At 40.6% G+C, this 27,203-nt stretch overlaps 1 protein-coding gene across 16 annotated transcripts in view; it reads right to left on the bottom strand.

Moving 5' to 3' along the window:
* The window catches only part of EYA1 (EYA transcriptional coactivator and phosphatase 1), a 344,098-nt gene that overhangs the window by 19,505 nt on the left and 297,390 nt on the right, over positions 1–27,203 (bottom strand). For all 16 annotated transcript variants that reach the window (XM_055091186.1, XM_028500563.2, XM_055091184.1 and 13 more), the window contains 5 exons: positions 7,084–7,142; positions 6,813–6,973; positions 5,774–5,888; positions 5,519–5,640; positions 1,338–1,438 (listed from right to left, as the gene is read on the bottom strand). In XM_055091186.1, coding sequence (XP_054947161.1) covers positions 1,338–1,438; positions 5,519–5,640; positions 5,774–5,888; positions 6,813–6,973; positions 7,084–7,142 — 558 coding nt within the window. The remainder of the gene's footprint in view (positions 1–1,337; positions 1,439–5,518; positions 5,641–5,773; positions 5,889–6,812; positions 6,974–7,083; positions 7,143–27,203) is intronic.

The following is a 27,203-nucleotide window of genomic DNA, read 5'->3' as shown; positions in this document are numbered from 1 at the left end:
ATTTAAGAAATATTAGTGCATGGCTGTGCCAAGATTTAGGGAACTGTAAAAAAAAAAAAAAAAAAAAAAAAAAAAATGAAGACAGAGTCTCAAACAGCAATCAAGCAAAATAAGATCCCTACATCTCAGGAGCTCACACTTTACTGCTGAAACAGGCACATGAGCAAATAATTAATAATAATAGCTGCCATTTGTTGCATACTTCATATGTATCAGGCTCTGTTTTATAGCTGAACTAAATCTAATCCTTAAAATAGCCAATGAGCTAGGTGCTGCTATAATCTCCACGTATAGATACAGAAAGAGAAGGGTAAAGTAACTTTTTTGAAGTCACAGAGCTGGTAAATGGTAGAACTGTCATTCAAACCCAGGGTATCTGGCTCAAGAATCCAAGTTACTTACCAGAGCTTCTCCAATTAAAGTATAAGTGGTGCTACTATAACTGAGTTCTTATAAACAAGGGAAATAGAAAAGGTGGTATGTAAACTGGATTTTGAAAATTAGTAAGACAATGACAGTAGGGCACTCTGGGAAGAGGAGCATTCCAAGCACAACAGCAGCAGGAAGGAGGTGCTGGGCGTGGCCAAAGGAGGGTAAGCAGACCAGTGTGTCTACGTTGTTACTAGACTGTGAAGACCCTGAGTGCCAGGCTAAGGAATGTGGTTCCTTCCTCCTTCCCCCTTTTTAAAATACAATGAAGGACGTTCATGAGAAAGGTTTTGCTACGGGAAATGACAGAATCACACTTGCAGGGATGCAGAAGAATAAAAAGAAATATCATGGGCAAACGGGGAGTCAAGGGACCTGCTCCTTTCCTCCTTTTTGAGCATCCCAAAAGAGGCAAAGCACTGACCTCATGATCAAAAGAAGGCACCGTACTCTAGGGCAGAAAATAGTTTTGCAAGCCACCTCTGATTAGCTCCTAGAATCTTTCTGAACTGATGTTTGGAAGGTTCTTAGGCTGCATCCAGGGTCAGGTAATGGACGTCTAATCACCTGGCGGTGTCTGCCATGGGTGCAGAAAGGGGCATGGGCAGGCCTGTGTGCTGTCTCTGTTCGGCTGATGGCTGCAGAACTAAGCCTCCTTTTCTGTTTCCCAAGTCTACATTCTGTGAAGACCAACCATCCATGACCCCCGAGCTTGTGAATACCACTCTTCAAAAAGATCGCTTCAATAATGACTTAATTCTACTCTGCCCTTGGTCAGCGCTTATGGTTCAGAACACATTCATAATCTGTTTCAGAGAAATGGCATGTGTTTAAATGATCCATTTCTGAAGATTTGGAGGACTAAGAAAAATTTAAGGGCACAAGAGGCACCAAGGAGGAACACTCACCTTTTTTGCCCCTTGTTCCTCTTCCACACCGTCTCCTATGACAACATACACCACTTTTCTTCCAAACCTCTGAATTATCCTCTCAAAACAGCTTTCCTTTCCTAATGAACAAAAGTAAATTGTAAAAAAATGTAAAGTTTGAGTAAGTCAGCACTCTAGGGCTTAAACTTTTTATATAAAATGCTTTTTCCATGCTTCTGATCCAACTCTATCGTACTTGTGCAAACTAGGAAAAGAGTGCTTTTATATGCCATTTGGGGAGTGTGTAGAACAGCACAATACAGCAAAAACTGTAAATGAACAACCCATGTGGTGTCCCGTCCCTTGGGAATGGACAATTTTAGTACTTTTTCTCCCCCAAGACTCATTTATTAAAAAGTAGAATCTAGATCTCAGTAGAGCATTTGGTGGAAAAAGTATTGTTTGGAAATAGTACTTTTCCCCCCTACAAGCTGAGACTAAATGAAAGCATGCCATTCTGGCAATATATTTTAACTTGACTTAAAAAATGTTTCATGATCTATCAAACTCCGAATACAGTATCTGATCGAAAGACTGTCGACAAGGATGAACAAAACTGAAGGATTGGTTTTGTTACGGCAAGAGAAATCCAACACTGGACTTAGTTTATCACGCTCCCTTCATTTTCAGGTTGGGATGCTCTCTGAATGAAAGACACCCTCCCCCCACCCAGGCCTAATGCATTGACCTGAAATATTCTTGGAAAACTGTTTCTGAAATGAATGTCAGGTAATTTGGCGCCCTACAAGAGAGAGCGTGCTTGCCTGGCCCAGGCGTCTAATGTTCAGTAAAGCGCTTTCCTAGAGGAAAAGTGGGATAAAGGTAACAGGATACCTGTACCTATCTATTATCTTTCCCATGTCAAGACTCAGTTTAGGCTCCCATGGCAGCTACACTGTGAGCACGTCCCTGTAGTTAATGCGGCTATTGTTGCTTCTTGGGGCAGGAACTGGGGTTCCAAGTCCTGGGCTGCCAGTAAGGTCATTTTAATGGACAATGGGACAGTTTATAGTTTTCAAATGTGAATGCCTGAACGGGGACTGTACCTCTTTCAAATGAGGATCAGATATACACACGAACAAATTGCTTGTTTGCTTAAACAAATGTCTGCTTTATATTTGTATTTTGCACTAAAATCTCTAGTTTGCATCTGACAGAACGAAATAAGGCCAGCCTTCCTCAAAGGATGTCATTTCAGTGCTTCCTCAGTTGCCCACTAACCTGTGAAATATTAAATCACCTTGAGAAACAAATACAAAGGATGGTTTTCACTGCAAAAAATATGTAACCAAACAGTCAGATGTCATGAAACGTTCTTTCCCCGCTTAGAGGGAAATGTTTATGTGGTTTTGTAAAGTTTCCTTTTCATGGAAAAAAGGAAGGTAAACTCAATGTTATTTAAAAACAAGTCCCCAACCTTTTTGGCACCAGGGACCGGTTTCGTGGAAGACAATTTTTCCATGGACCGAGGAGGGTGGTGGTGGTGGGGAGGGGCCGGGAGATGGGGATGGTTCAGGCGGTAACCCCCGGCAATGCTTTGCTCTCCCCTTCCCCCACTCACCTCCTGCCGTGCGTGTGGGGCGGGGAACCCTGGCCTACGAGGGAAATTCCTGGGTGGTTCTTCTGCATTGATCCCCAAATTAGATCTCATTTGATGGCAAAACTAGCAGCAACTTACAGGAGTTTCAATCCCTCCTTTTTAAATTAAAAATATCATGGAAAAGTGATTCTACCGATGGTTTTGAGATCGTTTCTACCACCGTACAGTTTTTAAATCGAATTTTTATTCTATACTGAAAACAAAGAAGTCCAATATGTCAAACAAAATGCCCATTAAAAAAAATACTTTCTTGGGCTTCCCTGGTGGCGCAGCGGTTGGGGGTCCGTCTGCCGATGCAGGGGACGCGGGTTCGTGCGCCGGTCCGGGGGGGTCCCGCGTGCCGCGGAGCGGCTGGGCCTGTGAAACATGGCCGCTGGGCCTGCGCGTCCGGAGCCTGTGCTCCGCAGCGGGAGGGGCCGCAGCGGTGAGAGGCCCGCGTACCGCAAAAAAAAAAAAAAAAAAAAAACTTTCTTGATTGTTATTGTAACTTCCTATTATCCTCCCATTTTCAAATTATTTGGGATTAAAGTTCAATGTGCATGACGTGTAATATGCTAATTGTTCTTTTCTTCTGGGAAGTTAAGTGCTATCCCGTCTGTATTATATGCTCATTTGGAATACGTTCTTTCTTTCATGTGCTGATAAACCTTTCCCTTGGATCCTTGTTTACAAAACACAATGATTTCTCTTTACTGATACAGATAGAATAAAGATCTGAGTTTGTGGAAACTGATTGCTATTTCATATGACAACATACAAAAATTCAGGTTCTACTGGGCTACTAGGAATTCTATTTGGTATACTCCTTTCGTTTTACAAGTATTTTCCAGTATTCTCTCCTTGGTCCTTCTCAGGAGGCATCATTCATTCTCTAACTACAACTATTTCCAACTTGACAGGGCTATCTGAATATCCCATAGGTTTTTCAAACTCACATTGGTAAGCTCAAACCCTTATTATCTTTGCCATCAAACCTGATTTCCCCGTCAGCTAACAGTGTCACTGCTGACCCAGTTGCCTAAAAGAAACCTCTGTGTCAGCCTTCTTCTGAATAAACAACCATTTATTCACCCATTTCATTCAACACTGATTGAGTACCTACCATGTGCTGGGCCCTGTAGCCACCATGATGAGTGAGACGGACAGACTCAGTTATCAAGGAGACTATGAACAAATAACTGAACAAGCAATTTTTTTAGTGATAATTTAGTAAGTTCTTTGAAGGAGAAGTACAAGCCAAATAGATAGGGGTTCTGTTTTGCACCTTTTTCTTTAGCCAGAAACAACCTTCTTTCCACCTACCAGGATACTCATCCTCCTTCCCTAGGACTCACTTACGTAACATTCATCTCATTAGGGCAACATACGAGGCCACTTATGATAAGACCCAAGTCTACCTTTCCAGCATCAGCTCCCCATGGGCATTGCATAGTAGTCACCCCGGATGACTCACAAGTCCCTCAGCAGGGAACACATTTTAATTCCTCTGTCACTTTGTTCTCACTAGCCATCTGCCTAGCAAACTCTTATTTACCCTTCTCTACCCAGCTCAAATGTCATATCTTCCCTTTAGTCTTGACTGACACGTGCCCTCTGCCGCCTCCTGGGTGGGAGTGAATGCTCTCCCATTGAAGTGCACATTTGGGCACTTAGTGGTAGGACCCCTTAGGGTGTGGAATGGAGTCTGCAGGACCTTGGAATCAGAGAGATCTACTTTGACCCTTAACTTTACTAGCTGTTGACTTGGACAATTTACTTAAGTCTCTGAGCTTTAGTTTTCTCAGCTGCAAAATGGAAAGGCTGCAAAGGCTGACTTTAATATGTAAAATGTTTAGTACAATTCTGAGCATCTAGTAGATACTTGATAAATGCTTATTTACATACTACTTTGTCATATTATAGTTATTTTGATGTCTGCTTCCCCTGCTAGAGATAGTGAATTCCGTAAGGAAAGAGCCATGTCTTCTTTTTATCCTGACTTCTGTTTTGTCTCGGTTTATATCTTAACTAAATTTCCCATTAGTCTTCTTTCCCAACTGCATTTCCTTCCTGCAAGAATTTTTTTGATCCCCATAACAAAAATGGGAACTCAATCATTTATACATGTTGTAAAATAAGGTGAAAAAAATAGTTCCAGTAATAATAATTTATTATTAGAGTTGTTTAATTAAAGCAACTATTAGTTATTTCATTTCTACTTTGTATATTTCTATACAACTACTTGTTGTAGCTTATAAAATATTTTCATTGATGTTGCCTAAGAGAATAAAAATAATATAATAATCGAGAAGTGATGCTAAGTTGCCTATAACTAAAACACATAGGTTTTAATGTTAGCCAGTAAAGTAAAATTTTCTGAGTTCAACTACATGGATTGTGCTTTATATTTCTCTTGATATCTAAAGCCAATATTGACAATAAAATGGGTTAAATCATTCTTCTAGTTTTCTGACATTTAGCATTCTGAAAAAAGTAGTCCTATTTATTGCCTTTCATTTTTACTAGCCTGAAAGCAAAGGGTTGACTGTTAAATTAATTAATTAATTAAAAAGCAGCTTACCAATTTTAGTTGCACTGTAAATATTTTCTATTGGAAATACAATTCCTAATCCATACAGCAGGACTTTTGCCAATGCCGGGATAAGCTGAGTAGTTGTTACTAAAATATTAACACAGTTCGTCCTGTGAGAATACAAAGAAAAAAAAAAAAAAAAAAAAAAAAAAAGACAGTTGAAAAATAAATCTCCAAAATGAACAAGCACAGCTCGTTTTCAGGCAAAGGCACTTTGCATGAAGTGACCTGGGGAGAACTTACCGGGAGTGAATGAGTGTGAGAGCTTTCAGGGCCAGTGTCAACCAGGAGTCTGTCAGGGCTTCAATCTCGGCCCTCAGCTGCAACCAGGCTTCCCTCTTAGCTGGACCAAGCAGACCTGTGGATTTAAAAGCACATGAACTACTTCCTCACTAACGTGTCTCGTCAACTTTATAAACAGTAAACATTTAAAACTACTCGAATACTACCCTCAAGCTTTATAATATACTAAGCAATTTTTCACGTTATCATTCATTTGACAAATATTTAGCACTGTAGGGAACATCTATTGGTTTTGCATTCCTAGCATCCTTCTTCTGGCTATAGATGTCATCTCTTCTTTTTGGGGAGCCTACTCTCCCCCATTCCTCCAACCATGAAGATTGAGCAGAGCAGACCCTACCCTCTGGTTCCCAGAATAGCCATATGTCCTCAGCTTGGCCAGTGAAAGGCTGTTTTGGAACTTTTGCTCAATCTATTGGGAAAGACACTTTCCACCCCATGGAGGTGCTGGACTGGTAGCATATTAAGCCTGGGTCTACCGGTGGGCACATTTGCCACCTTTGGGGAGGTGGTAATTTTCCAAAGGAAATTACAGGCCAAAGATTACTGACTGCATCTGGATTTAGCCATGCCAGAAACCAACACCATCTAAACTTTTCATTAGGTCAATATGTTCCTTTTCATACCAAAGCCATTTTGAACCACAATCAAAAGATCCAAACTAATGCAAACATCTACCCGGTAGAAGAAGCTTTATGATTCGTCTTAAGTCCTTTAGGCAGGAGGGCAAGAAACTTACTCCGGGTCACACCACTACTAGAGAATGGAGAGAGGACTCGACTAGCCTGGCCAGGGCAGCTGGCTCTAGTCTGTTACTTCTGTCACTCAGTCACAGCAGAATAATCACTGGTTAGATGAAACAGCTCTCAAAAAAAGCTATTCTATCCAAAAAAGTGTGATATAAAAGTGTGTGGTACTGTGAGCATCTTATCGAGACTATCTTAACTAACCCAGTAACCTACTGGTGATAGTCACTTGCCTCCAACATTATTTTTGTAGGTATTGTAGATCTCTTTTACTCGTCTGTAACGGAAGGCCAACTTTCTCATCCAGTCTACACCGCCACGCACACCGGTTGCCAAGCATAAGTTAGCGCTGGTTGCCGCGGCAGGAAAGCCATCTGTTCCAAAGTTATATGTGCTATTTAGATGCAAGAAAAGCCCAAAGTTAACCAAACAGAAAGTTCATCTTAATAAGCTGAGCAATTAAGCTATAACATGGAGCCCATCCCTTCCCATTCACGGGCTCACCTTAGGTCTTGTCCATTGTCATCTGAGGAGACATCATCTATATGAACTTGGTCACATTCCTAAAATGCAATTAAAATGATACATGTTACTTTTCAAAAAGCATCTACATTTATCTACATTTTTTGGAGGGGGGAAAATCCACACAGCCTGTTAAAAAAAAAAAAAAAAAAAAAAAAAGCCCAAACACGGTAATTGGAGTGTTTTCCAACCACGGCAATCAGTAGGTGGCAGTCTAGTTAAATTGACATTTTTACCTACTTCGGGTCCTTTTACAATATACGAAACGAGCAATGTCATTAAGGACTACTGTTATTCAGGTTCAGAAAACACATTTTTGTGTTTGGAAAGGAAAGTGATTGATTGGAAACAATTAGCATATGTGTTTCATAAACCTCAGGTACCTGAAGACATCGTGCTGCTCCGAGCTGATTCAGTCAGTGCCGAGGCGTAACTGAAACCAGACATTTCGGTAAATCCAACATGCTAGAGAAATTAAAGCTGATGCTAACTGCCAATGGCATGATGACCTCTGATTGCTGTCGAGCCACACACACCAACACAGCCTGAGGCCAGCGCGTGGAGGAGCCCAGACGAGAAAATCTGTTACTGGTTTGCCACTGATTTGAGAGATGCAAGTTTTATTCTCTGTGTGTGTGTGTGTGTGTGTGTGCGCGTGCAGGAAAAAAGCATGGGAGACTTCACAACCTAAATAAAAATAATCAAACCACGAGGTGTTTTTTGTTTTTTTTTTTTTTTTTACCGTTTTTAAAACTTTAAAACTTTTTTTTTTTTTTTTTTTTACTGTTTCACATATTCATTTTAAATATCGGATTGATGAGTTGATTATAGAATAATATGATTTGAACAGACCTGATTTTAAAATCCCAATCCATGTGTAAAGTGTTTAGAACAGGAGGTGTAACTGTGGGTTAAAGCTCAGTTGGACGAGTTCACGTTGATACACCTGCTCACATATAAGCACGCCCACATCTTACTGCTGTGCCCCCAGCCCCCAGCATCACTGTGGGAAGAGCAGTCACTCAGTAAACATTTGTTGAACAAATGAAGGCAAACTAATTTGGAGACAGACACGGTCCCTAGTCCAGAAACAAGTAACACACACTTGGCATGCTTTAATGTTTTCAGTTATGATTCTCCTCTTGGCAGTCAGCCTCCAGGTACCCCAGAGGCCGTTCTGACATTTATTTCCATTAAAAGTTTTAGTTAAAAAAATTTTAGAAGAAATTTGCAGGCATGCATCCTGTATTTTAAAATGTTCTTCAGACTAAAGCTCTGGTTATCTTTCCCATAGAGTTAATTTTATAGAATCTAGCCTATCTATCCCTCTAGTGCTTCACATCCAATGTATAACAAGATGCCATAGGTAAGCACCATAGGAATAGAAGGTGTATGTTTACTGGTTGCTGGTTCCTTCTGAACAAATTCTTTTCTCTCCATGGATTTGTGAGGAAAGGAGCAGGAGATAGAAGTGGAAAGAAACTCAAACCAGCTGTTGCTTAACAGAATTAAAATCCTGACCCCCCAACCTCTTCTTTCTAAAGCATCTATTTTCCAGGCAACCCTCTCCCAGCAAGCAGCAAGTTCCAAGGAGGAAAGGACTTTGACCTTGTAACCCTCCCCTGCTCTCCCGAGGTCCGTAACCCCAGATAAGAAAAAAAGGAATAAAAGTCTAGGAGGCCTCACAGGCAGGACTGTGAATTTAACATTTAAAAAAACAGGTCATTCCTGCAGAACATGTTTGGAAACTTCTCAGAGTTATTAATTATACATAATTCGGAGGATGAAAGATGAATGATAGTTGTGTTTTCTCAACAACGCACTTATTCTGGGTTTAAAGAATTACTAAATCATGACTTTCTACTATCTAGCCATCTATCTAGCCAGAAATACAAAAATTACCTTGTTGGTAAACTACTCTTTTAGGGTGCATGGTTAGTTACAACACAAACAAATGCAGAAGAGCAGTACTCCCCGCAAACAAACAAAAACCCCTAAAGCCTTAGCGCCGCAATGGAGGAGTTTTCTCTCTTGGGGGAGAGAACAGAGAGGAGGAGGAAGTTGAGAAATTAGAAGAGGAAAAGATACGTTAAAAAGAATTTAATTCAAGGAATCAACAGTGACCTAAAGTTACTTGGTTAACTCTAGGGGTGGGAGGAATTCTTTGCAAAAACAGGGTGTTAAGAGGCTTTTCTTAAGCTAATGCTCTTGAAAATCTCCATTACGAACAGAGCAGCCGTTATCTTCTAATGACTGTTGATGGCTCTACCGTGGCTATTGTCCATCCACATCCTGTATTTGTTTTCTCCTGCCAGCTTTCCTTAAGACTTTTTGTTCCCAGGCTGAGGCCCTCATTTGAAGTATTGTTCAATATCTTGGTTCGCGCTAAGTGTCAACAGCTTCCAGCTTTTTTAACTGCAGATAACCAAACTCCCTTCACGGTGATTTGATTAAAGCAAAGTTTGGTGTGGTGGCAACAAGGAAATCCTGCTCTTTAGCTGGAGAATTTTTGTAGAACAATTTTAATCAAAATAGATTGAAAAAATCAAGAGCATTTTAAAAAAGAGCCTCGTTAGCGCTTTGAGGAATTAAGACATCATTAAAATGTCTATGTAAAATGTGTTTTTGGAATGGTTGCTCATTTTACTTACAGACAAGCACTATGTTGCACAAACTTGTAATTGATAAGATACATATTAAAGATGCATCACCGCTGAGTCTCTGTATGAGTTTACAAATAATGGTGTAAATGTCTTGGGAAATAAGCTATGTATTTTTTAAAAAATTTTAATGAGAAACTATAATATTACTTTTGATGCTTACCTATGAAACACTTTAATTCCTTAAAGAATGGAGAGTATTAAGATACTGAAAGATCATTTCATTTCCCAGCAGAGCCCTGTTCCGTGTGAACTCGTGCTAAGTGTCTCCAATCTCAAATTTGAAACTGCAGTTCCCTGCATTCTGATATCCTGCAGTTGTCTCCTCTGTGGGAATGAGGCTCCCCTTCTCCCACTTTTCAGAAGCCATCTAGCTTTTTGTTTGTCTTCCTAAGAGCCTAATTTGAGGTTTTCATTTTTGCTTTCCGAATTTGGTTGCTTTTGGTTTCCAAATTCGTCATAAACCGAGACAATTCGGTAACTGAGGGAGGGGGCAGAAGGGACTCTGCACCCACTGAAACAACAACAGCAACAAAGTTTAAATCCCCCACTGGTAGACACAGAAGACAACAATGGAAGCTTTCTGTATGTTCACGTGCCAAAATATATCCCTACAAACCCTAATTGAATGCTTAATACACAGAGTGCAGATATATAGAATTCCACGAGAAAATACATTTTTATTCCCCAAAGACTGAATGTGCTGAAAATGTACTTTTGAAATAAACTTCGAAAAAGTATGTGATAGGAATTTTAAGGAGTATGTCATTACCGAATCCAAGTCTTCGGGTGGCATCCACATAGGGGGCTCCAACTACCAGATCAGCCAATTTAGCATATTTCACGCATTAATCAGTCCTACTGAGACTTGAGATCCCTAAGGGACCCCTAGCATATATGGGTGTCAGGCTTGGGGTCTCACTTGGGGACACAGAGTAGTGATTTCTTGGACTCCTGGCAGACTTTGCACTCAATACCCATCCAAGCAGGCTAATGGGTGCCTTGGATTAAAAAGGTGATCATTTATTTATTCATGTGTCTGATGATTTATTAAGGGGTGACTGTTCTGGGTATTGTTCTAGATGCTAAGGATACACCACTTAACACAAAAATCCTTGCCATCTTGGAACTAACATTCTAGCTGGGAGAGACACCCGAACAAGAAAATATGCAAAATGTACAATCAGACAGTAATACGTGCTAAGGAGAAAAAATACAGCAGGCGAGGGGAATATGCAAGGCTGTGGTGGAATCTGGGGAAAGAGCTTTGCAGGCCAAGGAAAGAGCAAGTTCAAAGGCCCTGAGGCAGTAGGGGAGGAGTTACATGGGCCAGCAGGTGAGGGCGAGGAGCTGGCTCTGCCTTGGAAGTAGCATCAAGTTATCAGTCCCTGCCCTCAAGGCACCTACAGTTTAGCAGGAGGGCCAGAAGTTAATTTAACTAGCTACACCTGTGCTAAGTTAATTACACTTGTGGTAAATGCTGCAGAACCTCCCCGGAATCCAAAGGACTATCCTCTTGGAGAAAAGGGAACCCTCCTGCACTGTTGGTGGGAATGTAAGTTGGTACAGCCACTATGGAGAACAGTATGGAGGTGCCTCAGAAAACTAAAAATAGAATTACCATATGATCCAGCAGTCCCACTCCTGGGAATATGCCTGGACAATACTATGATTCAAAAAGATACATGCACCCCTATGTTCATAGCAGCACTGTTCACAATAGCCAAGACATGGAAACAACCTAAATGTCCAGCGACAGATGAATGGGTAAGGAAGATGTGGTACATATATACAATGGAATACTACTCAGCCATAAAAAAGAATGAAATAATGCCATTTGCAGCAACATGAATGCAACTAGAGATTATCATACTAAATGAAGTCAGAAAGAGAAGGACAAATATATGATATCACTCATACGTGGAACCTAAAATATGGCACAAATGAACCTATCTACAAATGAACAGAGGCAGACTCATAGACATGGAGAACAGACTTGTGGTTGCCCGGGGTTGGGGGAGGGGGAGGGGGAGGGAGAGGGATGGATTGGGAGTTTGGGTTGGTAGATACAAACTTACATTTGGAATGGATAGACAACAAGGTCCTAATGTATAGCACAGGGAACTATATTGAATATCCTGTGATAAAACATAATGGAAAAGAGTATAAAAAAAAGAATGTACAGATGTACACATTTTCCCCCCCCAAAAAATAAATAAATAAAAACAAAGGACTATCCTCTTGCTGAATGGTGGAATTCTGTTTAGTCCAAGAGGGTCGCAGAGCTCTGAGAAACTGAAATTATAGTTTGCTAGATCAGAGAGGGACAGCCTGGCCCACTGTTTATTCTGGTTGCTTTTGTGATTAAAGTAATCAAATACAGAGATACATGGTGGACAGCTAGAGGCGGTTCACAATCGCTGAAGCTGCGGTAACAGAAACAAAGCATAGCTTTTTGATCCCAGACTGTCAATGCCGGTCCTCTACTTTTGAATGGCTGTGGGGTGGAGTAGGGGAAGGTGGCACTTTGGAGGCAAGCCATCCTTCTCTCTAGGAAATACCCTAGACTTAGAGATGCAAAGGGACTCTGTACAGTTAGTGAGCAGGTCCCAGAGGTGAGAGGGAAGGTTCTTGAACATAGTTTCTTTTACCCCCCAAATTATAGATGTGCGAATTAATGTGGGACTGGAAAGGGATCAAGAGGTGGGCAAAGAGTTATTTGTTGTTCATGGCTTTCCAAAGGGCTGTCAAAATCAGTATTTTTGCGTAAAGGCTCTGTGTCACGTCAATCCTAAAGGAATATATAATTAACATTTTTAGTTAACCAGTTTTCACATATACCCACATCTCACAAAGAGAGTCTAAGGAAGAGTCAGGCCAGTGCTGGGCACAGTTGTGATTATCCTTCACTAGGAAAACTTCACAATACCGAATTAGATATTGCTAACGCATTCGGCCCACTGCTGCCATCCTGAGCTCAGTCCCTCCCTTTTCAGAAGTCCTAAAGCACCAGGGATGCACCATCCGTTGACTTTCGGTTACCAAAGTGTCCCGTGTTGACACTTCGTGTCCCACAAAGAGCGTATTCCTCCTTCCCTCAAAGTGATGGCGAACGACTCTGAGTCGTTTCTTACACTTCTGTGGAGTTCCTGCAGGGGCAGGCCCGCCGTTTCTCTTACACAGACTCCTATTTCTTGGTGAGCTGAATTACTGTTATTTATGTAGAACACAAAATAGTATTTAATGTTATGACCCATTTTACAGATGCAAATAAATGAAGACTAGGAAAAGTTAAATAACCCAAGTGCTGAGAAACTATACAGGTCTTTGAGCCCCATTCACTGTTTCTGCCCGGGATCCCTGGATTTCCCACAGTGTAGACAACTGCCCACTCTATGTGGTGGCCACGACCTAGGCCCCGGGCGCCTGGCCCGTTGTTTCACGTTTAGGGGACTCCTGCTCCAGGATGCATCCTCCCCTTCGTCTGCCCCACACCCACCTGGGTCCAGAGTTTGTCACCACAGCCCCTCTCCCAGCCTGCAGCTCGGATGTGAGTCCTCCATTCTCCAGCTCAAGCCCCGCCCCTTCATCGCTCCACCATGCCTCCAGATGGCACTCCAGAGGGAAACTGTTCCGGAAGGAGAGCCATCGTGGGAACTGGGGTGGAGGGGACAGAGCACAGTGGTAGGCAGTGAGAGCGCAGGTGTTAGTGTGACTTTGACACACGTCCTAATCGGAGCCTTGAAGCCAGGAACAAGGATTTTGGCCACAGTCACGGTAGAGTTGAACGAGAGCAGCTGGCAATGATCAGGGAGGCGTGAGATTGAGCCTACAGGTGCTGACCTACAGGCTCTGTTCTACCTGAAAGCCTCCTAGGAGCATCCTTTAGATAAACACCACAAACCAAATGACCAAAGTTTACCCTCGCCTGGCTTCCCTTTATGTTTCATGGCCTGTGCTTCACAGAGCGGTAAAATAAATACAATTAGCAAGCTTCAGCTACTCCAGGCCCTCAGCTCAGTCATCTCAGCACTCGTGGGGCTGGATTATAAAATGCTCACATGCGTGGCTGGGGAAAACTGCCAACGCATGAAGCAGAACTGAATACCAGGTCCAGACTTAGAGATGCACAGGGACTCCGTGCAGTTAGTGAGCAGGTCCCAGAGGTGAGAGGGAAGGTTGGGAGCGGAAGCTAGCCACATGGGTACCGTCTCACGGCCAGGCGGCAAAGGCACAGTCTCTCTCAGAACTCTGGTTGCGCTGTTATTCTGCCTTTCTGGTCCCTTCCGTCATTATTTTTGGCACTGCAACTCCAGCTGACCCTTTTCTGATCCGTCATCATCTCTGGCCTTCCAGGGCCGGGCCACAGACATGTTCTTTTGGACCAAGCCCCGGGAATAACTCCGATTTTGTACAGGGGCTCATATGCAAGATATTAAGTTATGGCAGAATTTTTCTGCAAATATTTATTCTGCTTTGATACCGTAGTGGTTGGACTTTTCCCCCCAAGCCTTTCACTTGTGCCATAATTATGTAAAAATACACCATACCATTCACATTCATTTAGGAAAATTAATCAAAAGAATTAAGACAGTTACAATGGGTCTTATTATCTGTGCCAAGCACAGTGACGTCATCAACAGGATGTAGAGGCGTTTATACCCCTGAATCCGACACTAGAAACATAAACTCCAAATAAACCTGCAGGCTTTGAATAAACAGAGACACTTAGAAGACTTTGAGGCAGGCTGCATGTTATGAAAGGGAACAATATAAAATTCTTACAAACACCTCTTTGGAGAAGCTGAGTTACAGAAGCCCCGATTCTGCTGACTGAAGCGATATTTGCTCCATTTCCCAAATTTACCATGAGAAAACGAACACGGTACTGCCACTGCCGACTAATTGTATCAATAACTTTCTTTACAAAGTAAAGAAGGAAGGAAGGAAGAGTCACCGGAGAATGAGCTATTTTCATTGTCTACATCAGCGAGCCTACTGAGACCCCCTGGAGTTGGTGAAGGCCAAGGAAACGGCGGCTGGGTTCTCGCTCCCCTCCTGTCTGTCATCAAGCAGTTACATCCACTGCTCTGACCTCCCCCCCTCCAACAACAGATACTTGCTTGATACCTTAGACATCTACAAGTTACTAGAAAGTTTTCCTTGTATTCCTAAACATGAAAATGTTTAATTATACAGAGTACAGGAGTATTTCTAGTACTTTAGAGACAACTCACACAAATTGTCTGAAAGCTTTATTTTAACAAGTGATCAGCAGTGCTTGAAAATGTTTAAAAAAAAAAAAAAAAAGACACCCCCCCCACCTGTGGATCTGCCCACACTATCCTTTCTCATAGAAAATCTAAATTGTACTGATGGCATTACGGGGTGAGCAGTATTTGAGTGACAGAGGTTTTAAGGGAGTGATTTCCATGGCGGCTTTTGGAAATGACTCCCGCCTGCCTAGATATTTGCATAGCTTTGTTGGAAAAATAAGGTGAAATGGGTCATCCCTAGAGATTTTCTGTTATTCAGAAGTTCTATGTAGGGGGAAGGAGTGGTTAACAAACAAGTTAATTAATGACAAAGATGTGAAGAATCCTGCTTCTAAGTCACTGACAATTAGAGTCAGCCTGTCGAGCTCGGTGGTTAAGAAATTCTGTCTGTACTGTACAGCACAGGGAACTATATTCAATATCTTGTAATGACCTATAATGGAAAAGAATCTGAAAAATATATATATATATGTATAACTGAGTCACTTTGCTATACACCTGAAACTAACGCAACATTGTCAATCAATTATATACTTCAATGAAAAAAAGAAAGAAATTCTGTCTGAGAGCTAGTAAATTTGCAGAAAACAGGGTTTTACTTGCATATTTCGCTCTTTTGCTTTATAAAGGAGGCTGTCCGATCAACGTGCTGTGTGTTTAGACTAGTAAGTCTAATACGCTTGTAGTGTGCTTTCTAAAGGTGTGTCCAAACCCTCACTGCACTTTCAAATGGATGCAATGACAAACCATAGAACTGCTGCGCCCCTGTGCCCCTTACCATGGACTGGCGGCAAGCCTGCAGCGCGGGCCACCTGGAAAGACGGGTATCCGGGTTGCAGCCCGGTGACTCTGGCGCTCAGCGGCAGGACCTGTCATGCCTGTCTGGGGTGCACCTTGTGACCTGCCGATTGCCTGTGCTTTCCCACTACAATGCTTCCTTGCAAAAGAAAAGGGTGCAGATTATCCAGGGCTAAGGCACAGGAGATGAAGAACAAAGGGAGTTTTTGAAATCATTCTGATTGACAGTTTGGGAAACACCAAGTTAAGGAATTAAAATATAGCTGGACAAATTTTTCTTCACATTCCCACTTTAAACTATCTACTCAGCACAGCATCAGTGCCAACGCGTATTTTAAGTCAATGTTTAAATATCCCTATCTGTTTTGATAGGAATAGGATGACACAACTATAGAAGCCAGTAGGAAAACTAAAAATAAAAACAGAATTGTGAATCTCAGAAACCGATAAGAGGAATTTTAACATCTATTTTTAAGATCTGGTAGTAAGATGCAACTTGTGGAGACACGCGCTGTTTTTAATTATTGTTTCTTACTTAGAAAAACAGTATTTTAATATATTTAATGTTACCATATCCTGTAGGGATTATCTAAACGAGAGAGATATTCTACTAGAATCATGTTTACTTTAGCTAGGAGACCCAGGTACCTGTATTCAAAACCCAAGATTTGAATTACAGCAGTTTCAACAAAGGCAAGATATTAACTATTTCAATCTCATTCTGTTTAGATGAATATTCATTAAACATTTAGAGAATAAAATCTTTACTGAAAGTACCTGGAGATGGCATATTAAGGTAAAAGATAAAGTGCTTAAGCTACGTTTTCGTATATGTACGAAGTTATACTAAATATTTAAGATCACTAAATAAAAATTACAGGACTCTCAAGCTTCTTATTAACAATAATTAAAGAAAAGATGAGAACATGTTTTTAAATTTGTAATATTTTCTTATAATATTAATTCCTTTAAAAATGTGCTCATTAAAAGCAAGATGTCATGATAATACCACTGCAGCATGCCCCTCAAAGAATCCCAAAGGAATTACATGAAGCTGGTTCCTTCTTAGAGAGTGGTACAGTGTTAATAAATATGTCAGTTTCACTCTGCTTGGAGTTCCTTCTTTCTAACCGTGAATACCTTCTTTACCTCATGGTTATATTAAATATATTTGTCTTTATTTACACCCTCCACCTTAGGGTGAGGAAAAGAAAGGCTTACTAATGAAAGCCAGAAAGAATTGAAAATGAGCTTTTAAAATAAAATGGGCTTATTTAGAATCGTTCAACACTGTATCTCTAAAAGTAATGGATTCATTTAATTGATAATTATGGCATATTATTACATTTGATCAAATGATATCAACACATAACTTTCTTTACTTTTTAAAAAATATACAGTGAATAAAAAAAATAAAGTGAATAAAAAGCACAGAGTGAATGAAAAGATATACAGTGAATGCCTAATATCTAATGCTACAAGATCCATCTTTTTTTGTTTAAGTTATGTTTTGTGCAATAGCACAAACTATATTTCAGTGCATTCTATACCCCTACCACATGATACTATACATAAAAAGCTTTGGCCCAAATACACAGCTTCATTTATCGTTCAGCTAATACAAGAAGATATGGCATTTTACAAATTTGTAGAGAAATCAGTGAAAATGTTTTGTACCTTCAAATACAAAAATAGGGCAGTGCATCAGTGTTTGATATGTCAAATTGTATTATACAGCTTTTCATTAAAAGATCATACATATTTTTAATTATATCATGTAACTTAAAATCAAGATAAAAGACTACAGGCTGACAAGGTACAAAATAATAATTCAGAGCCTTAAAAAAAAGGACAACTCAGCACATATCTAATATAAATGTCATTCTTTGGAATGTCAGGACTACTCTTAAGAATAAGACTTTGATTTACTGCTGAACTGATTTCTCAGTTTTCAGTGGGTTTGCCCATCATTTTGCAAACGTAATTTGTCATTGGCCACAGTGTTCTTTGTAATTCCTGTTGCCTTTCTTTTAGATCTATTATTCCTGCTGAGAGTATCTACCAAAGAAGAATTTTTCACAGTGACACCAGCTCTAGTCTTGCTGTGAATAACCATATTCTCATAAAAATCATTCTTTTTATTGCAAACTTGCTGCTAGAAGCATGGAAACATACCCAAACCAGGAAACCTTTTATCCTTTTCTGCAATCACTTTCTTTTAACCTTCACTGCCATTTGAAGAAAATTAATCACATACTAATATATTCACAAAGCATTTAACTAGAAGTTTTCATTTACATGGAATATTTCTGTTTTGATCACACATAAACCAATGAGCTAAAGCTGTAATAATTAAACAGGTCATGTTATAAGAGAGCTCTTTTTTTCTGAAATAACTTTTCACTCTGAAATTCAATATTTGGACAAACAGAAGTTCCAGTTTATTACCATTCATGTCTATCAGTTCCTCTTTATTGAACTGCAAACCATATGTCAGGACAATTTTTAAGGACATATCTCAATGTAATTGATTTTTTAAGTGACTCTTTTTTGCAGGGGTGAGGAGTAAAATTTGAAAGTTTAAAAGAGATCAGTTTATTAATTTTAGTTAACTTTTATCATATAGCCAGCTGACTTTATAATGGTAAAAAAGAATCAGTTTTGTATAAAAGAATGTGTAGCTCGGAATAACATCCTTAGTTCTTAAGTGAATAAAAATTCTCCAGGCTGATTTCCTCTGCCGTATAATTATTGCTGACTCCAGAGAGAAAAGTAGGCAGAAATGGACATAGACACTTAAAAAAAAAAAAAAAAAAAAAAACCGTTCCCCATGAGCTTCAGGAAGGTTCCATCATCACCTTCCCTCACTGTCAGCCCCTCATGGCACGAGTGAGGATCTCAGAGGAGGCCACTTTCTTACCCAAAAAGTTCTCTCTTCTCTTCCAAGTATCAGTGGGTCTGAAATTCCACCCGTGGAAATCATCCGTTTTCAATCTTCTTTTATAAGACAAAGACTTCTGGTAAGGGTAAATGACTTAAGCTCCATTACTTCGGTGTGAACTGGCCTACCTGGTAAATTTCCTCCAGCATGGGGGCTCTGGTGTGCCCCAAACCAATGGGTGTCAGTAGGGGAGGGGGGAGGGGCAAGTGCCTGAAAACTGAGGAAAAATCTTGTTCATACTCATAGTCTCATTCCCTACAAAACCACCCCTTGTCCCATGAATTATATATTTCAAGCCACTAAGACTATGTTTTGGTTGTTTATATATTATTCAGGAAAACAGTATATTATATACCATTAATATAGCATTAATACGATCTATGTTACCTCTGGAAATATCTTTAGAAAATATATAGGACACACATTCTGTATTCTTTCATTCATTTTGTCATGTACTCAACTAATAATGACTGACCACCTATTTATATACCAGGCAGCAAGCACACGAAAATAAACGAGATGCAGATGGTGCCAGTAAGCCTTCATAAACATGGGGAGGGGCTGGAGAGAGAGGGTATAAGCGAGTGTCACTATGATTTTTCTCTCAGAGAAGGAACTAGAATTCTCACAAAGCTACAAGAATGGAACATGGGATTCATCATGCTTCTCGCCCTTCTCCTTTCAACCCAGTCTGTGCATTAATCACCTTCAGATATAGTTTTCTCAAAGAAGGTTTTGCTCTCCCAGGAAATACGATGGGAGAGCTGGTAGAAATCCTCCAGTTAATCCACTATGGAGGATTAGCTTCTTGGGGGCAGGTAATATATTTCACTTCTGTTTCTGTCTGTCTCTGCCTTTGAACCAGAAGGTGATCAGTAGATGCTTTGGAAAAATTAAATTAGAAATATGTTATATATTCCAATGCAAATGAGCATTCAAGGGCTTCAATAATGAGACTTAACCCTGCCTATCCAATGCTGTCTCTCTCTCCTTCATAGCCCATCTGGAGGAGTCACATGCTTTCCGCAGGCCAGCCTCAATCAGCCTGGCCTCCACTTCCCTCTTTCACCAGATAACGGTTGTGTCTATTGCTTGCTGGAATGTCTTCTCTCTCCTTTCTCTCCTGTCAAGGCAAGATTCCTCTGTCAAGCTTTTTTTTTTTTTTTTTTTTTGACCAATAAAATTGATGGATTCTTTTCTTTCTCAACCCTGATGTCTGCTCTGGAGCTCACTGTCTGAATAACAGAAGCAACAATCATTAAGAGCCGCTATGTGTCAGGCGCGTATATTGCACGCTATTTCCAATCCTCCCTTAAACTCTATATTTGATGGATAAGGAAATGAAGGCTTACACAGATCTGTGTATCCCACCAGGTAATAAATGCTTTGAAGGAAGAGAGAACTTTTTATGGGTCTTTTTCTCCCTATTTATATTCTAAGTAGAACCTTATTCCTGTCTATTCCTTTTCTGTGTGGACCAAGCACATGGATGATACTGAAGGAAACCTTCCAGATTATCTGGCTGACAGAATTTAATATGAAAAAATGGGGTGACCCAATCAGAAATTAATTGCTAACATTACTGCATTTTGTCATTGCAGTGTTAAAAAGTTAGTAGTTTTATGAAAATAAATTTATTATTTTATCTGATTATAAATGATACATATTCATGTAGAGAACGCATGCAAAACACAAAAATATATAAAACAAATAAACTTCAATTCCATCCCTCAGAAGGAGCCAGTGTTAAAATTCTTCCATCATTCTTCCTGGTCCTACTCACTCAATTATCCAACGTTCTTCATGTTTCTCGTAGAGCTTAAATTTTGGCATGGGATACACACCAAAAAAGCCGGTAGAACCAGATACACACTTTGTAGCTACTTTCCCCTCCACTCAACAATATGGAATAAACATCGTTTAATATCAATTAATCATCTGTATTATCTTTTAAATTGCTGTAACCAAGCAATGGCTGATAGTTTCTAATAGTTTCTTAATTCCTTAATATTTAAGTAGGGCAACAACTGTCAGTCTTCCTTACAATTCCATTTAAGCATCTAAAATAATATTTAATTATTAATTAAATTAATTACTCATTAATAATTAATATTTAAGCATTTTTGTGCATAGAACAGTCATCACTAGATAAATGTTTAAGTGAATGACCACGCTGATGGACAAGCTTAGACAGATTCATGACATTCATTTATCTCTTTAGGCTACATTATACTTTTCCTTACGTGATATTTTTAATCACTCAAATCTCTGAGCCTTGTTCACTATATACCTTCCGCTTAGAACATTCTTCTCTAATGCCCACCCCACACAGCTCTGTTTATTCCTGTTAATCCTTTGTGACAGTTTCAATGTCACCCTCATCTTTCTGAGCACTCCTTACTCTGAGCTTACGTGACTTTAAGCACCTTGAGAACATGACTTTCATCTTGTTTTCTATCATCCCTAAAAAGTTTTACAAAATTCATTTGTTTCTTAACTCAAATATAAAGTTTAAAATTTTTCTCCTGGATTTTGGAAAAGCCCTTGTCAATTTCCTTAAGGCCTTGGCCAATTATGGGGTATGACTTCTGCTTACGACCATTTGAATAGGTATGTGACTGAAAGTAGAGTGAATTATTCATTTTCGTCATTTTGAATTCAAGGATTTTCCTTATATTTTAAAGAAAGTAAAGGTTATGATTACTACTTTGAAAAGAGAAAATATTATTTCGCCACACCTCTACATGTTCTTATTATATACATGCTAAATACTACCTTTCAACTGTTAATGTTCCAAGCTACTTACTTTTTGCTTAGTAGAAACATCTTATCTGCAAGTCCAGGGGGACTGCATTAGTATGTGTTTAAAACAATTCCCACCAATTAAAAGGGATGGTATCTTGGATCTAAGAGGTCCCTTTAACTTTCTGACAAAACACCAATTCTAGAAGATACTTTTTAGTCCATTATTTTCAAAGAGACAAACAAAATCACCAAATCCTGTTGATCAAAAACGGCATCCTCTCTGCCTGCCCGGGCACTCTACCTGCCTTACAAAGGAGTCGCGCACAATTAGCAGCAAGAAGAATCCAGGATTTAGAGTTTTTATTTAGAAATGCTGTTAGCATACTGGACTGGCTGAGCCCAGATAGAGGCTCTATTGTAACTGCCCCGAAACGGGAGAAGACTCCAGGGACCACAACTTAAGCACATTTTGGGGAAGTTGAAGTTACAGGCTTTCTCTTGCACTCGTCAATTTTTTTTAAAAAAAGAATTTTTTTCTCTCCTAAGCAAACTTCCTATGAAGGTAAGCGAGTAAAATCTCCCAGATTGAAGATTACTGAGCACCTGTCAAAATGAAGAATCTAAACAAAAAGTCTGTCACAGGTGACACCAACAGGTCAATTTCTCAGGATTTTTAAATAAACTGACAGCCATCAGCCAATTATGTGAAAGCTGAAGTGGCATTTCTATTTGGCAAGAAGGCAAGGCACTCCTGAATACTGAGGCCCACCGCCATGCGCCAGGCATCGGCTGGGGCTCCAGATAATCCTCTCTCCTAACTGCCCTGTACCCCTGGGCCATCTCTGACGCTTGCCGGGGTTGATGGGTGAAAGTCGAGCATTAGTTTTAAGCGAGACCTGAACTTGCGGCACTTCCAAAGAAGCGTTCACTCTTTCCTCAGACCACGCTGCCTCCCAGTGGCTTCATCCACAGAATAAAGCCAATATTTTATAATAACGATAAATGGAATATAACCTTTAAAACTGTGAATCACTATGTTGTACACCTGAAACTTACATATTATTGTAAGTCAATTATACCTCAATAAAAAAATAATCAAAAAAGAGACTATGGTAAAACGAGGAAGATACTTTCACAGGCAGGTCAATTATCAGTTTGCTAGAACGACCGCTTTTGCTTTACGCATGTTATTTACGTTTCTGAACAGGAAATCAACAAACATGTAGATTCTGTGTCTCCAGACAAAAATCTCACAAAGAGATCCCTGCTCTGAGATAAAGTTTATCATTCGATACATTCTTCCTGAGAAATCGTAACCAATTTTAGGGGTGATGACTTCAAGCTCAACTCTCTCTTCTGAGCTTCAGACCCGCACACACTGCTGCTTGCTGTAGTTCGCCTGATGTCCAACACACACCTCAAATTCAACATCTCAAAATCGAATTTAGCATCTTCCTTCCAAAGCCAGCTAGTTGTCCTGGGTTTTCTATCTCTACCTTATTGTTCAAGCCGGAAGGTAAGATTCTTGTTTCCCAGCCCATTACATCAAATCTTTTCTCCCATGCTCCAGACGACTTTCTTAAGAGCTTTCCCATCTGCCCCCCTACTCTGTTCCTACAAACGAACCCTGGTGATTTCTAACCTATCTTACTGACACTTCTGACTTCACAATACAATTCATCTCCATAGCAATGCTAAACATTCGTTAGTGATTACCCTTGACATTCAATATGACATTCAACTTCCTTAGCAGAGTGTACAAAGCCTCTCATGATCCGGCTTCGGTCTCCCTTTCTGTCTTCTTTATCTCACAACTGCTCTACATGTGCTCTGAGCTTTATATCTACTCAAACTGTTCCTAAATGTCATGCTCTCTCACACCAAACGTTACGTCATGGGGAAGTCATATCTCCTGCCCTCTCTGCCTTGCCACCTCTCCCCCAGGCTGGGTTAGCCACCCTGCCTTTGGGCTCTGTTAAGATCCTTACATGTCTCCGTCACTGTGGAGATATACTGTGCTCTAACTGTTTTCTTGCTTTTCTCTCTCCACCCCCCATCTCGGCTCTTTGAGGGCAGTAAATATATTTCATCTCTTCTCCTCAATGCCTAGCATAGTGTCCAGAATGGAGTAAGCATGAGTCAATGTATAGCACTGTAGCTCTTTTTCTGTGCAGTGTAGATACAGGCAGCTAAAATATTTTTGTCTACTCAACAATAGGAATTTACAAGCACATGTCTGTCTGTCCATTATCTGTCTGACAACCTACCTACCAACCCATCTACCTCCAAACCTTCCCAAGACAGATTTTAGCTTGCTTGGTGACCACTAACAGTAGAGTAAGACATAGTGAGAAACAAAGCTAACAAATAATCCATTAGAGAAAACACGTTTGTTATTGGGATCTGCTGTATGACAACAGTATGTGACAGCACCAACATGCCACTACTTCCTTTATGTTGTTGCAGAGAAATAGCCGGGTCATGGGACATGGCTAGAGAGGTTTGTGCAATGATATTTGGGATCAGAAACCCCTGTTCCCCACCTTAGCTTTACCATCACCTAACCAAGTGGCTCTGGGCAAAAATCGCTTCACTTCAACTGTCCACACATGTACACTGGAGATAAGAAGATTGAGTTCCCAGTGCTGACGGAGAGTCAAAGTCAATGCTCTGTACTGACGTGAGAAGAGTTTCCCTAAAGCCTGCTGCCCCTCTCCCTCCTATATCGCTTCGTACACGGCAAGGCTCTGCTTCACGCTGCAGACACCACCAGCAAGATCCAGGAGCCATCCTTCAAACAGGAAGCAGGAAGAGGACAAGGAAAGGACAACTTACTAGCCCAATCCAAGAAACACGCGTCTTTTGGACGTGAAGCCAGCATCCTCGTTTTCCATGAAGGGACAGCACAGGGTGAGGGAAGCCAGATCCAGTAGCTATTTAACTGCCCAAAGGAAACCTCCCCTCTTGGAACTGGGGGTGGAAGGAGCATGTGAATGAGGAAAGAACAAAAGGAGTACAGTACACTGTGATGTGCCTGGCACCATCTGCATTTGCAAACTGAACGCCGGCAGAATTTCTGTTGTTTTTCTGGTGTGATTTCTGTTGGAATTCTACACGGGAATTTTGGCGGCAAACCACTTATTATTTCACACGCTTCATTTCCTAACCACTCCCTAAGTCACCCCCTCTTCTTGCTCCATGGCCCTACTCTCCAGTGTTTTGCATCAAAGATTCTCAATAAAGAGTAATAGCAGATTGGACTTCCTTAGTGCCTCCTGTGTGCCAGAGCTATTTCTATGCACTTAACAGGTATTCATGTCTTGAATCTTCTCACTGACCCTAGGAGGTGGGTACTGTCACCATCCAATTTTACAGATGAGAAACTGAGGCACAGAGGGGTCCCTCAAGAATTAATGAATTTGTGAGTTTAACCTCCAGTACCCCTAGAATTGTAAGATAACACACCACATAAATATAGGGCTTTGAGTCAAGTTGGACTAGTTGAGTCATAATTATTCAACAACTTTCTAATTATAAGAAATGTTAACTATAGAAAAGAAAAAATATAAAGAGAACTTATAGTTTAGTTCATGGTAGTGTTATCCCACTATCCAGAGGTAAATCCCTTTTTTACTGTAGAAATTATTTATTTTTTGTAACATTTTTAATGTGGAAAATCTTTTTATCTTCTTTTGGATGTATGCACCATTTTAAAAAAACCCTTAAACTGGATCTACACTGAATATCATTTTATATCGTACCTCTTGCACGTCCATGGTGTTTTGCCACTAAGGACTTTGAAAATATGACTTAAAAAAGGATAATATCAAAATTTAACCTCTTGGACAATTTGAGTTATTTTTAGGATTTGTGATCAGTCATTTACTTTTAGAAAGTTAATGTTTGCAAACTGTAAAAAGAGTAGGGTTCATTGTAGACTATTACTTTCAAAAATTTGGAAAAAATTAAAAAGACATAGGAGAGCCTTCCGTGTAACCAAATCTGGTGTCAGTACTTAGGCTTCAAGTGGACGAGTCACGGCCCCCGCTCTCAAGGGACTGCTTGAGGGTGGGGTGCAGGTGTAGAAAGAGGTAGACAGAAAATCCTAAGATATTACGGGAGGTATTTTTACAGTGAGAACAGCCTCCTCTCCCACTATGGAACCCCAGCTGCCTGCCTGCATCTGTACACCTGCAGAATCTGCCTGCCTTCTTACTGAAGCCCAACCCTGTACCTGGTGTCCTGAGTCCCATCCTCTCCTGAAACCCAAGGACTTCACTCTTTCCACTGCTACTTGCCACACCTTGTATCATCTATACTGGATCATTCCCCCTGACACCCAAGCATGTCTAAATATCTTCTGTTTTAACACTAACCCGCCACCGCCCCCCCCCCCACACATACACCTTGATCCTATGATCCCCTCCACATCCTACTCATCTCTTTGCATTTTGTCATTGTGGAGACTCTCAATCAATCTTTCCTGTTCTCACGGTGTCAACCCTCATCCTCTTTTCAACCCACTCCCATTGGGCTTAACGTCTTCTGCTTCACTGAAACGGTGCTTACCAGGGTCATTACCAGCCAACATTCTTGGCAAATCCAACAGCCACTCGACACAGTAGTGCAACCCCCTCATTCCTGAAACACTATTCCCTAGATTTCTGTGATGCTTTGTACTTTCCCACCTACTTCACTGTCTACTCCTTACCACTCTCTCTTGCGAGTTCTTCTTTCTTGGTCCTGTTTCTAAGTGTCTGATGCCCAGTCTTATGCCCTCTTCTCAATTTCCTCTTTCCCCTATGAGATGTTTTGTCTCATGCCTATATGATTCCCAAAACTGTATCTTCACATTTGCCTCTCTCCTCTGAGATCCAAACCTAAATGTACATAATCTCTTGACCTGAATGTTGAATAGATATTTCAAACTTAATATGCTCAATGCAAAATATTTGAGGACAACTCTTCCCCCAACCTCGCCACCCCAAAGCGCTCTTCGTCATCTCAGATAACGTGACCACCCATCCAGTTGCTCAGGTCAAAATCTAGTGGCCATCCTTGATTCTGCTTTCCTTCTCCTCCCACATCTGACCCATTAGCAGATTCTGCCAGTGCTTCCACCAAATTATACTGTAAATCCTGCAACTTCACACCACGTCCAGAACTGCTACATCCTCAGCCCAAAGCAACCGTCTCCTAACTCGTCTCATGGAGTCCAGTTCCTCATATGATAACCAGTCTGTAGTAAACACTAGTCTATCATATTCATGCTTAAAACTCTCCAATGGCTTCCCATTGCAATTAGAAAAAAATCCAACTTCTTTACCACAGTCTACAAGGCACTTCATGATCTGCACCCTGTCACTTTCCCCCCATTCACTCTGCCCCAACCAAATGAAGCTCTTGTTTATTTCTTGAAGGAGCAAATTGCATTCCTACCTTAGGGCCTTTGCACAGGCCATTCCCCTTCCAGAATGACTTCCTGCTGTTCCAGCTGCTTCCTCCCAACTTCCTGGTTTCTTCACAAAAGTCCTCTCTTCAGAGACACCTGTTCCTGAACATTTCAGCTAAAGATGTCCCACTCTCAGCTAAAGATGCCCCATCTCAGCTAAAGAGCGCTTATCCCTTAAATTACTCTCTGATTTTCTTCCTAGCACTTATCTCTACCTGAAATTATTTTAT

The sequence above is a fragment of the Physeter macrocephalus genome, chromosome 15 (genome assembly GCF_002837175.3).
Source record: "Physeter macrocephalus isolate SW-GA chromosome 15, ASM283717v5, whole genome shotgun sequence".
Classification (NCBI taxonomy): Eukaryota; Metazoa; Chordata; class Mammalia; order Artiodactyla; family Physeteridae; genus Physeter; species Physeter macrocephalus.
The sequence above is the reverse complement of the archived record's forward strand: the minus strand, read 5'-3'. Positions and strand labels throughout refer to the sequence as shown.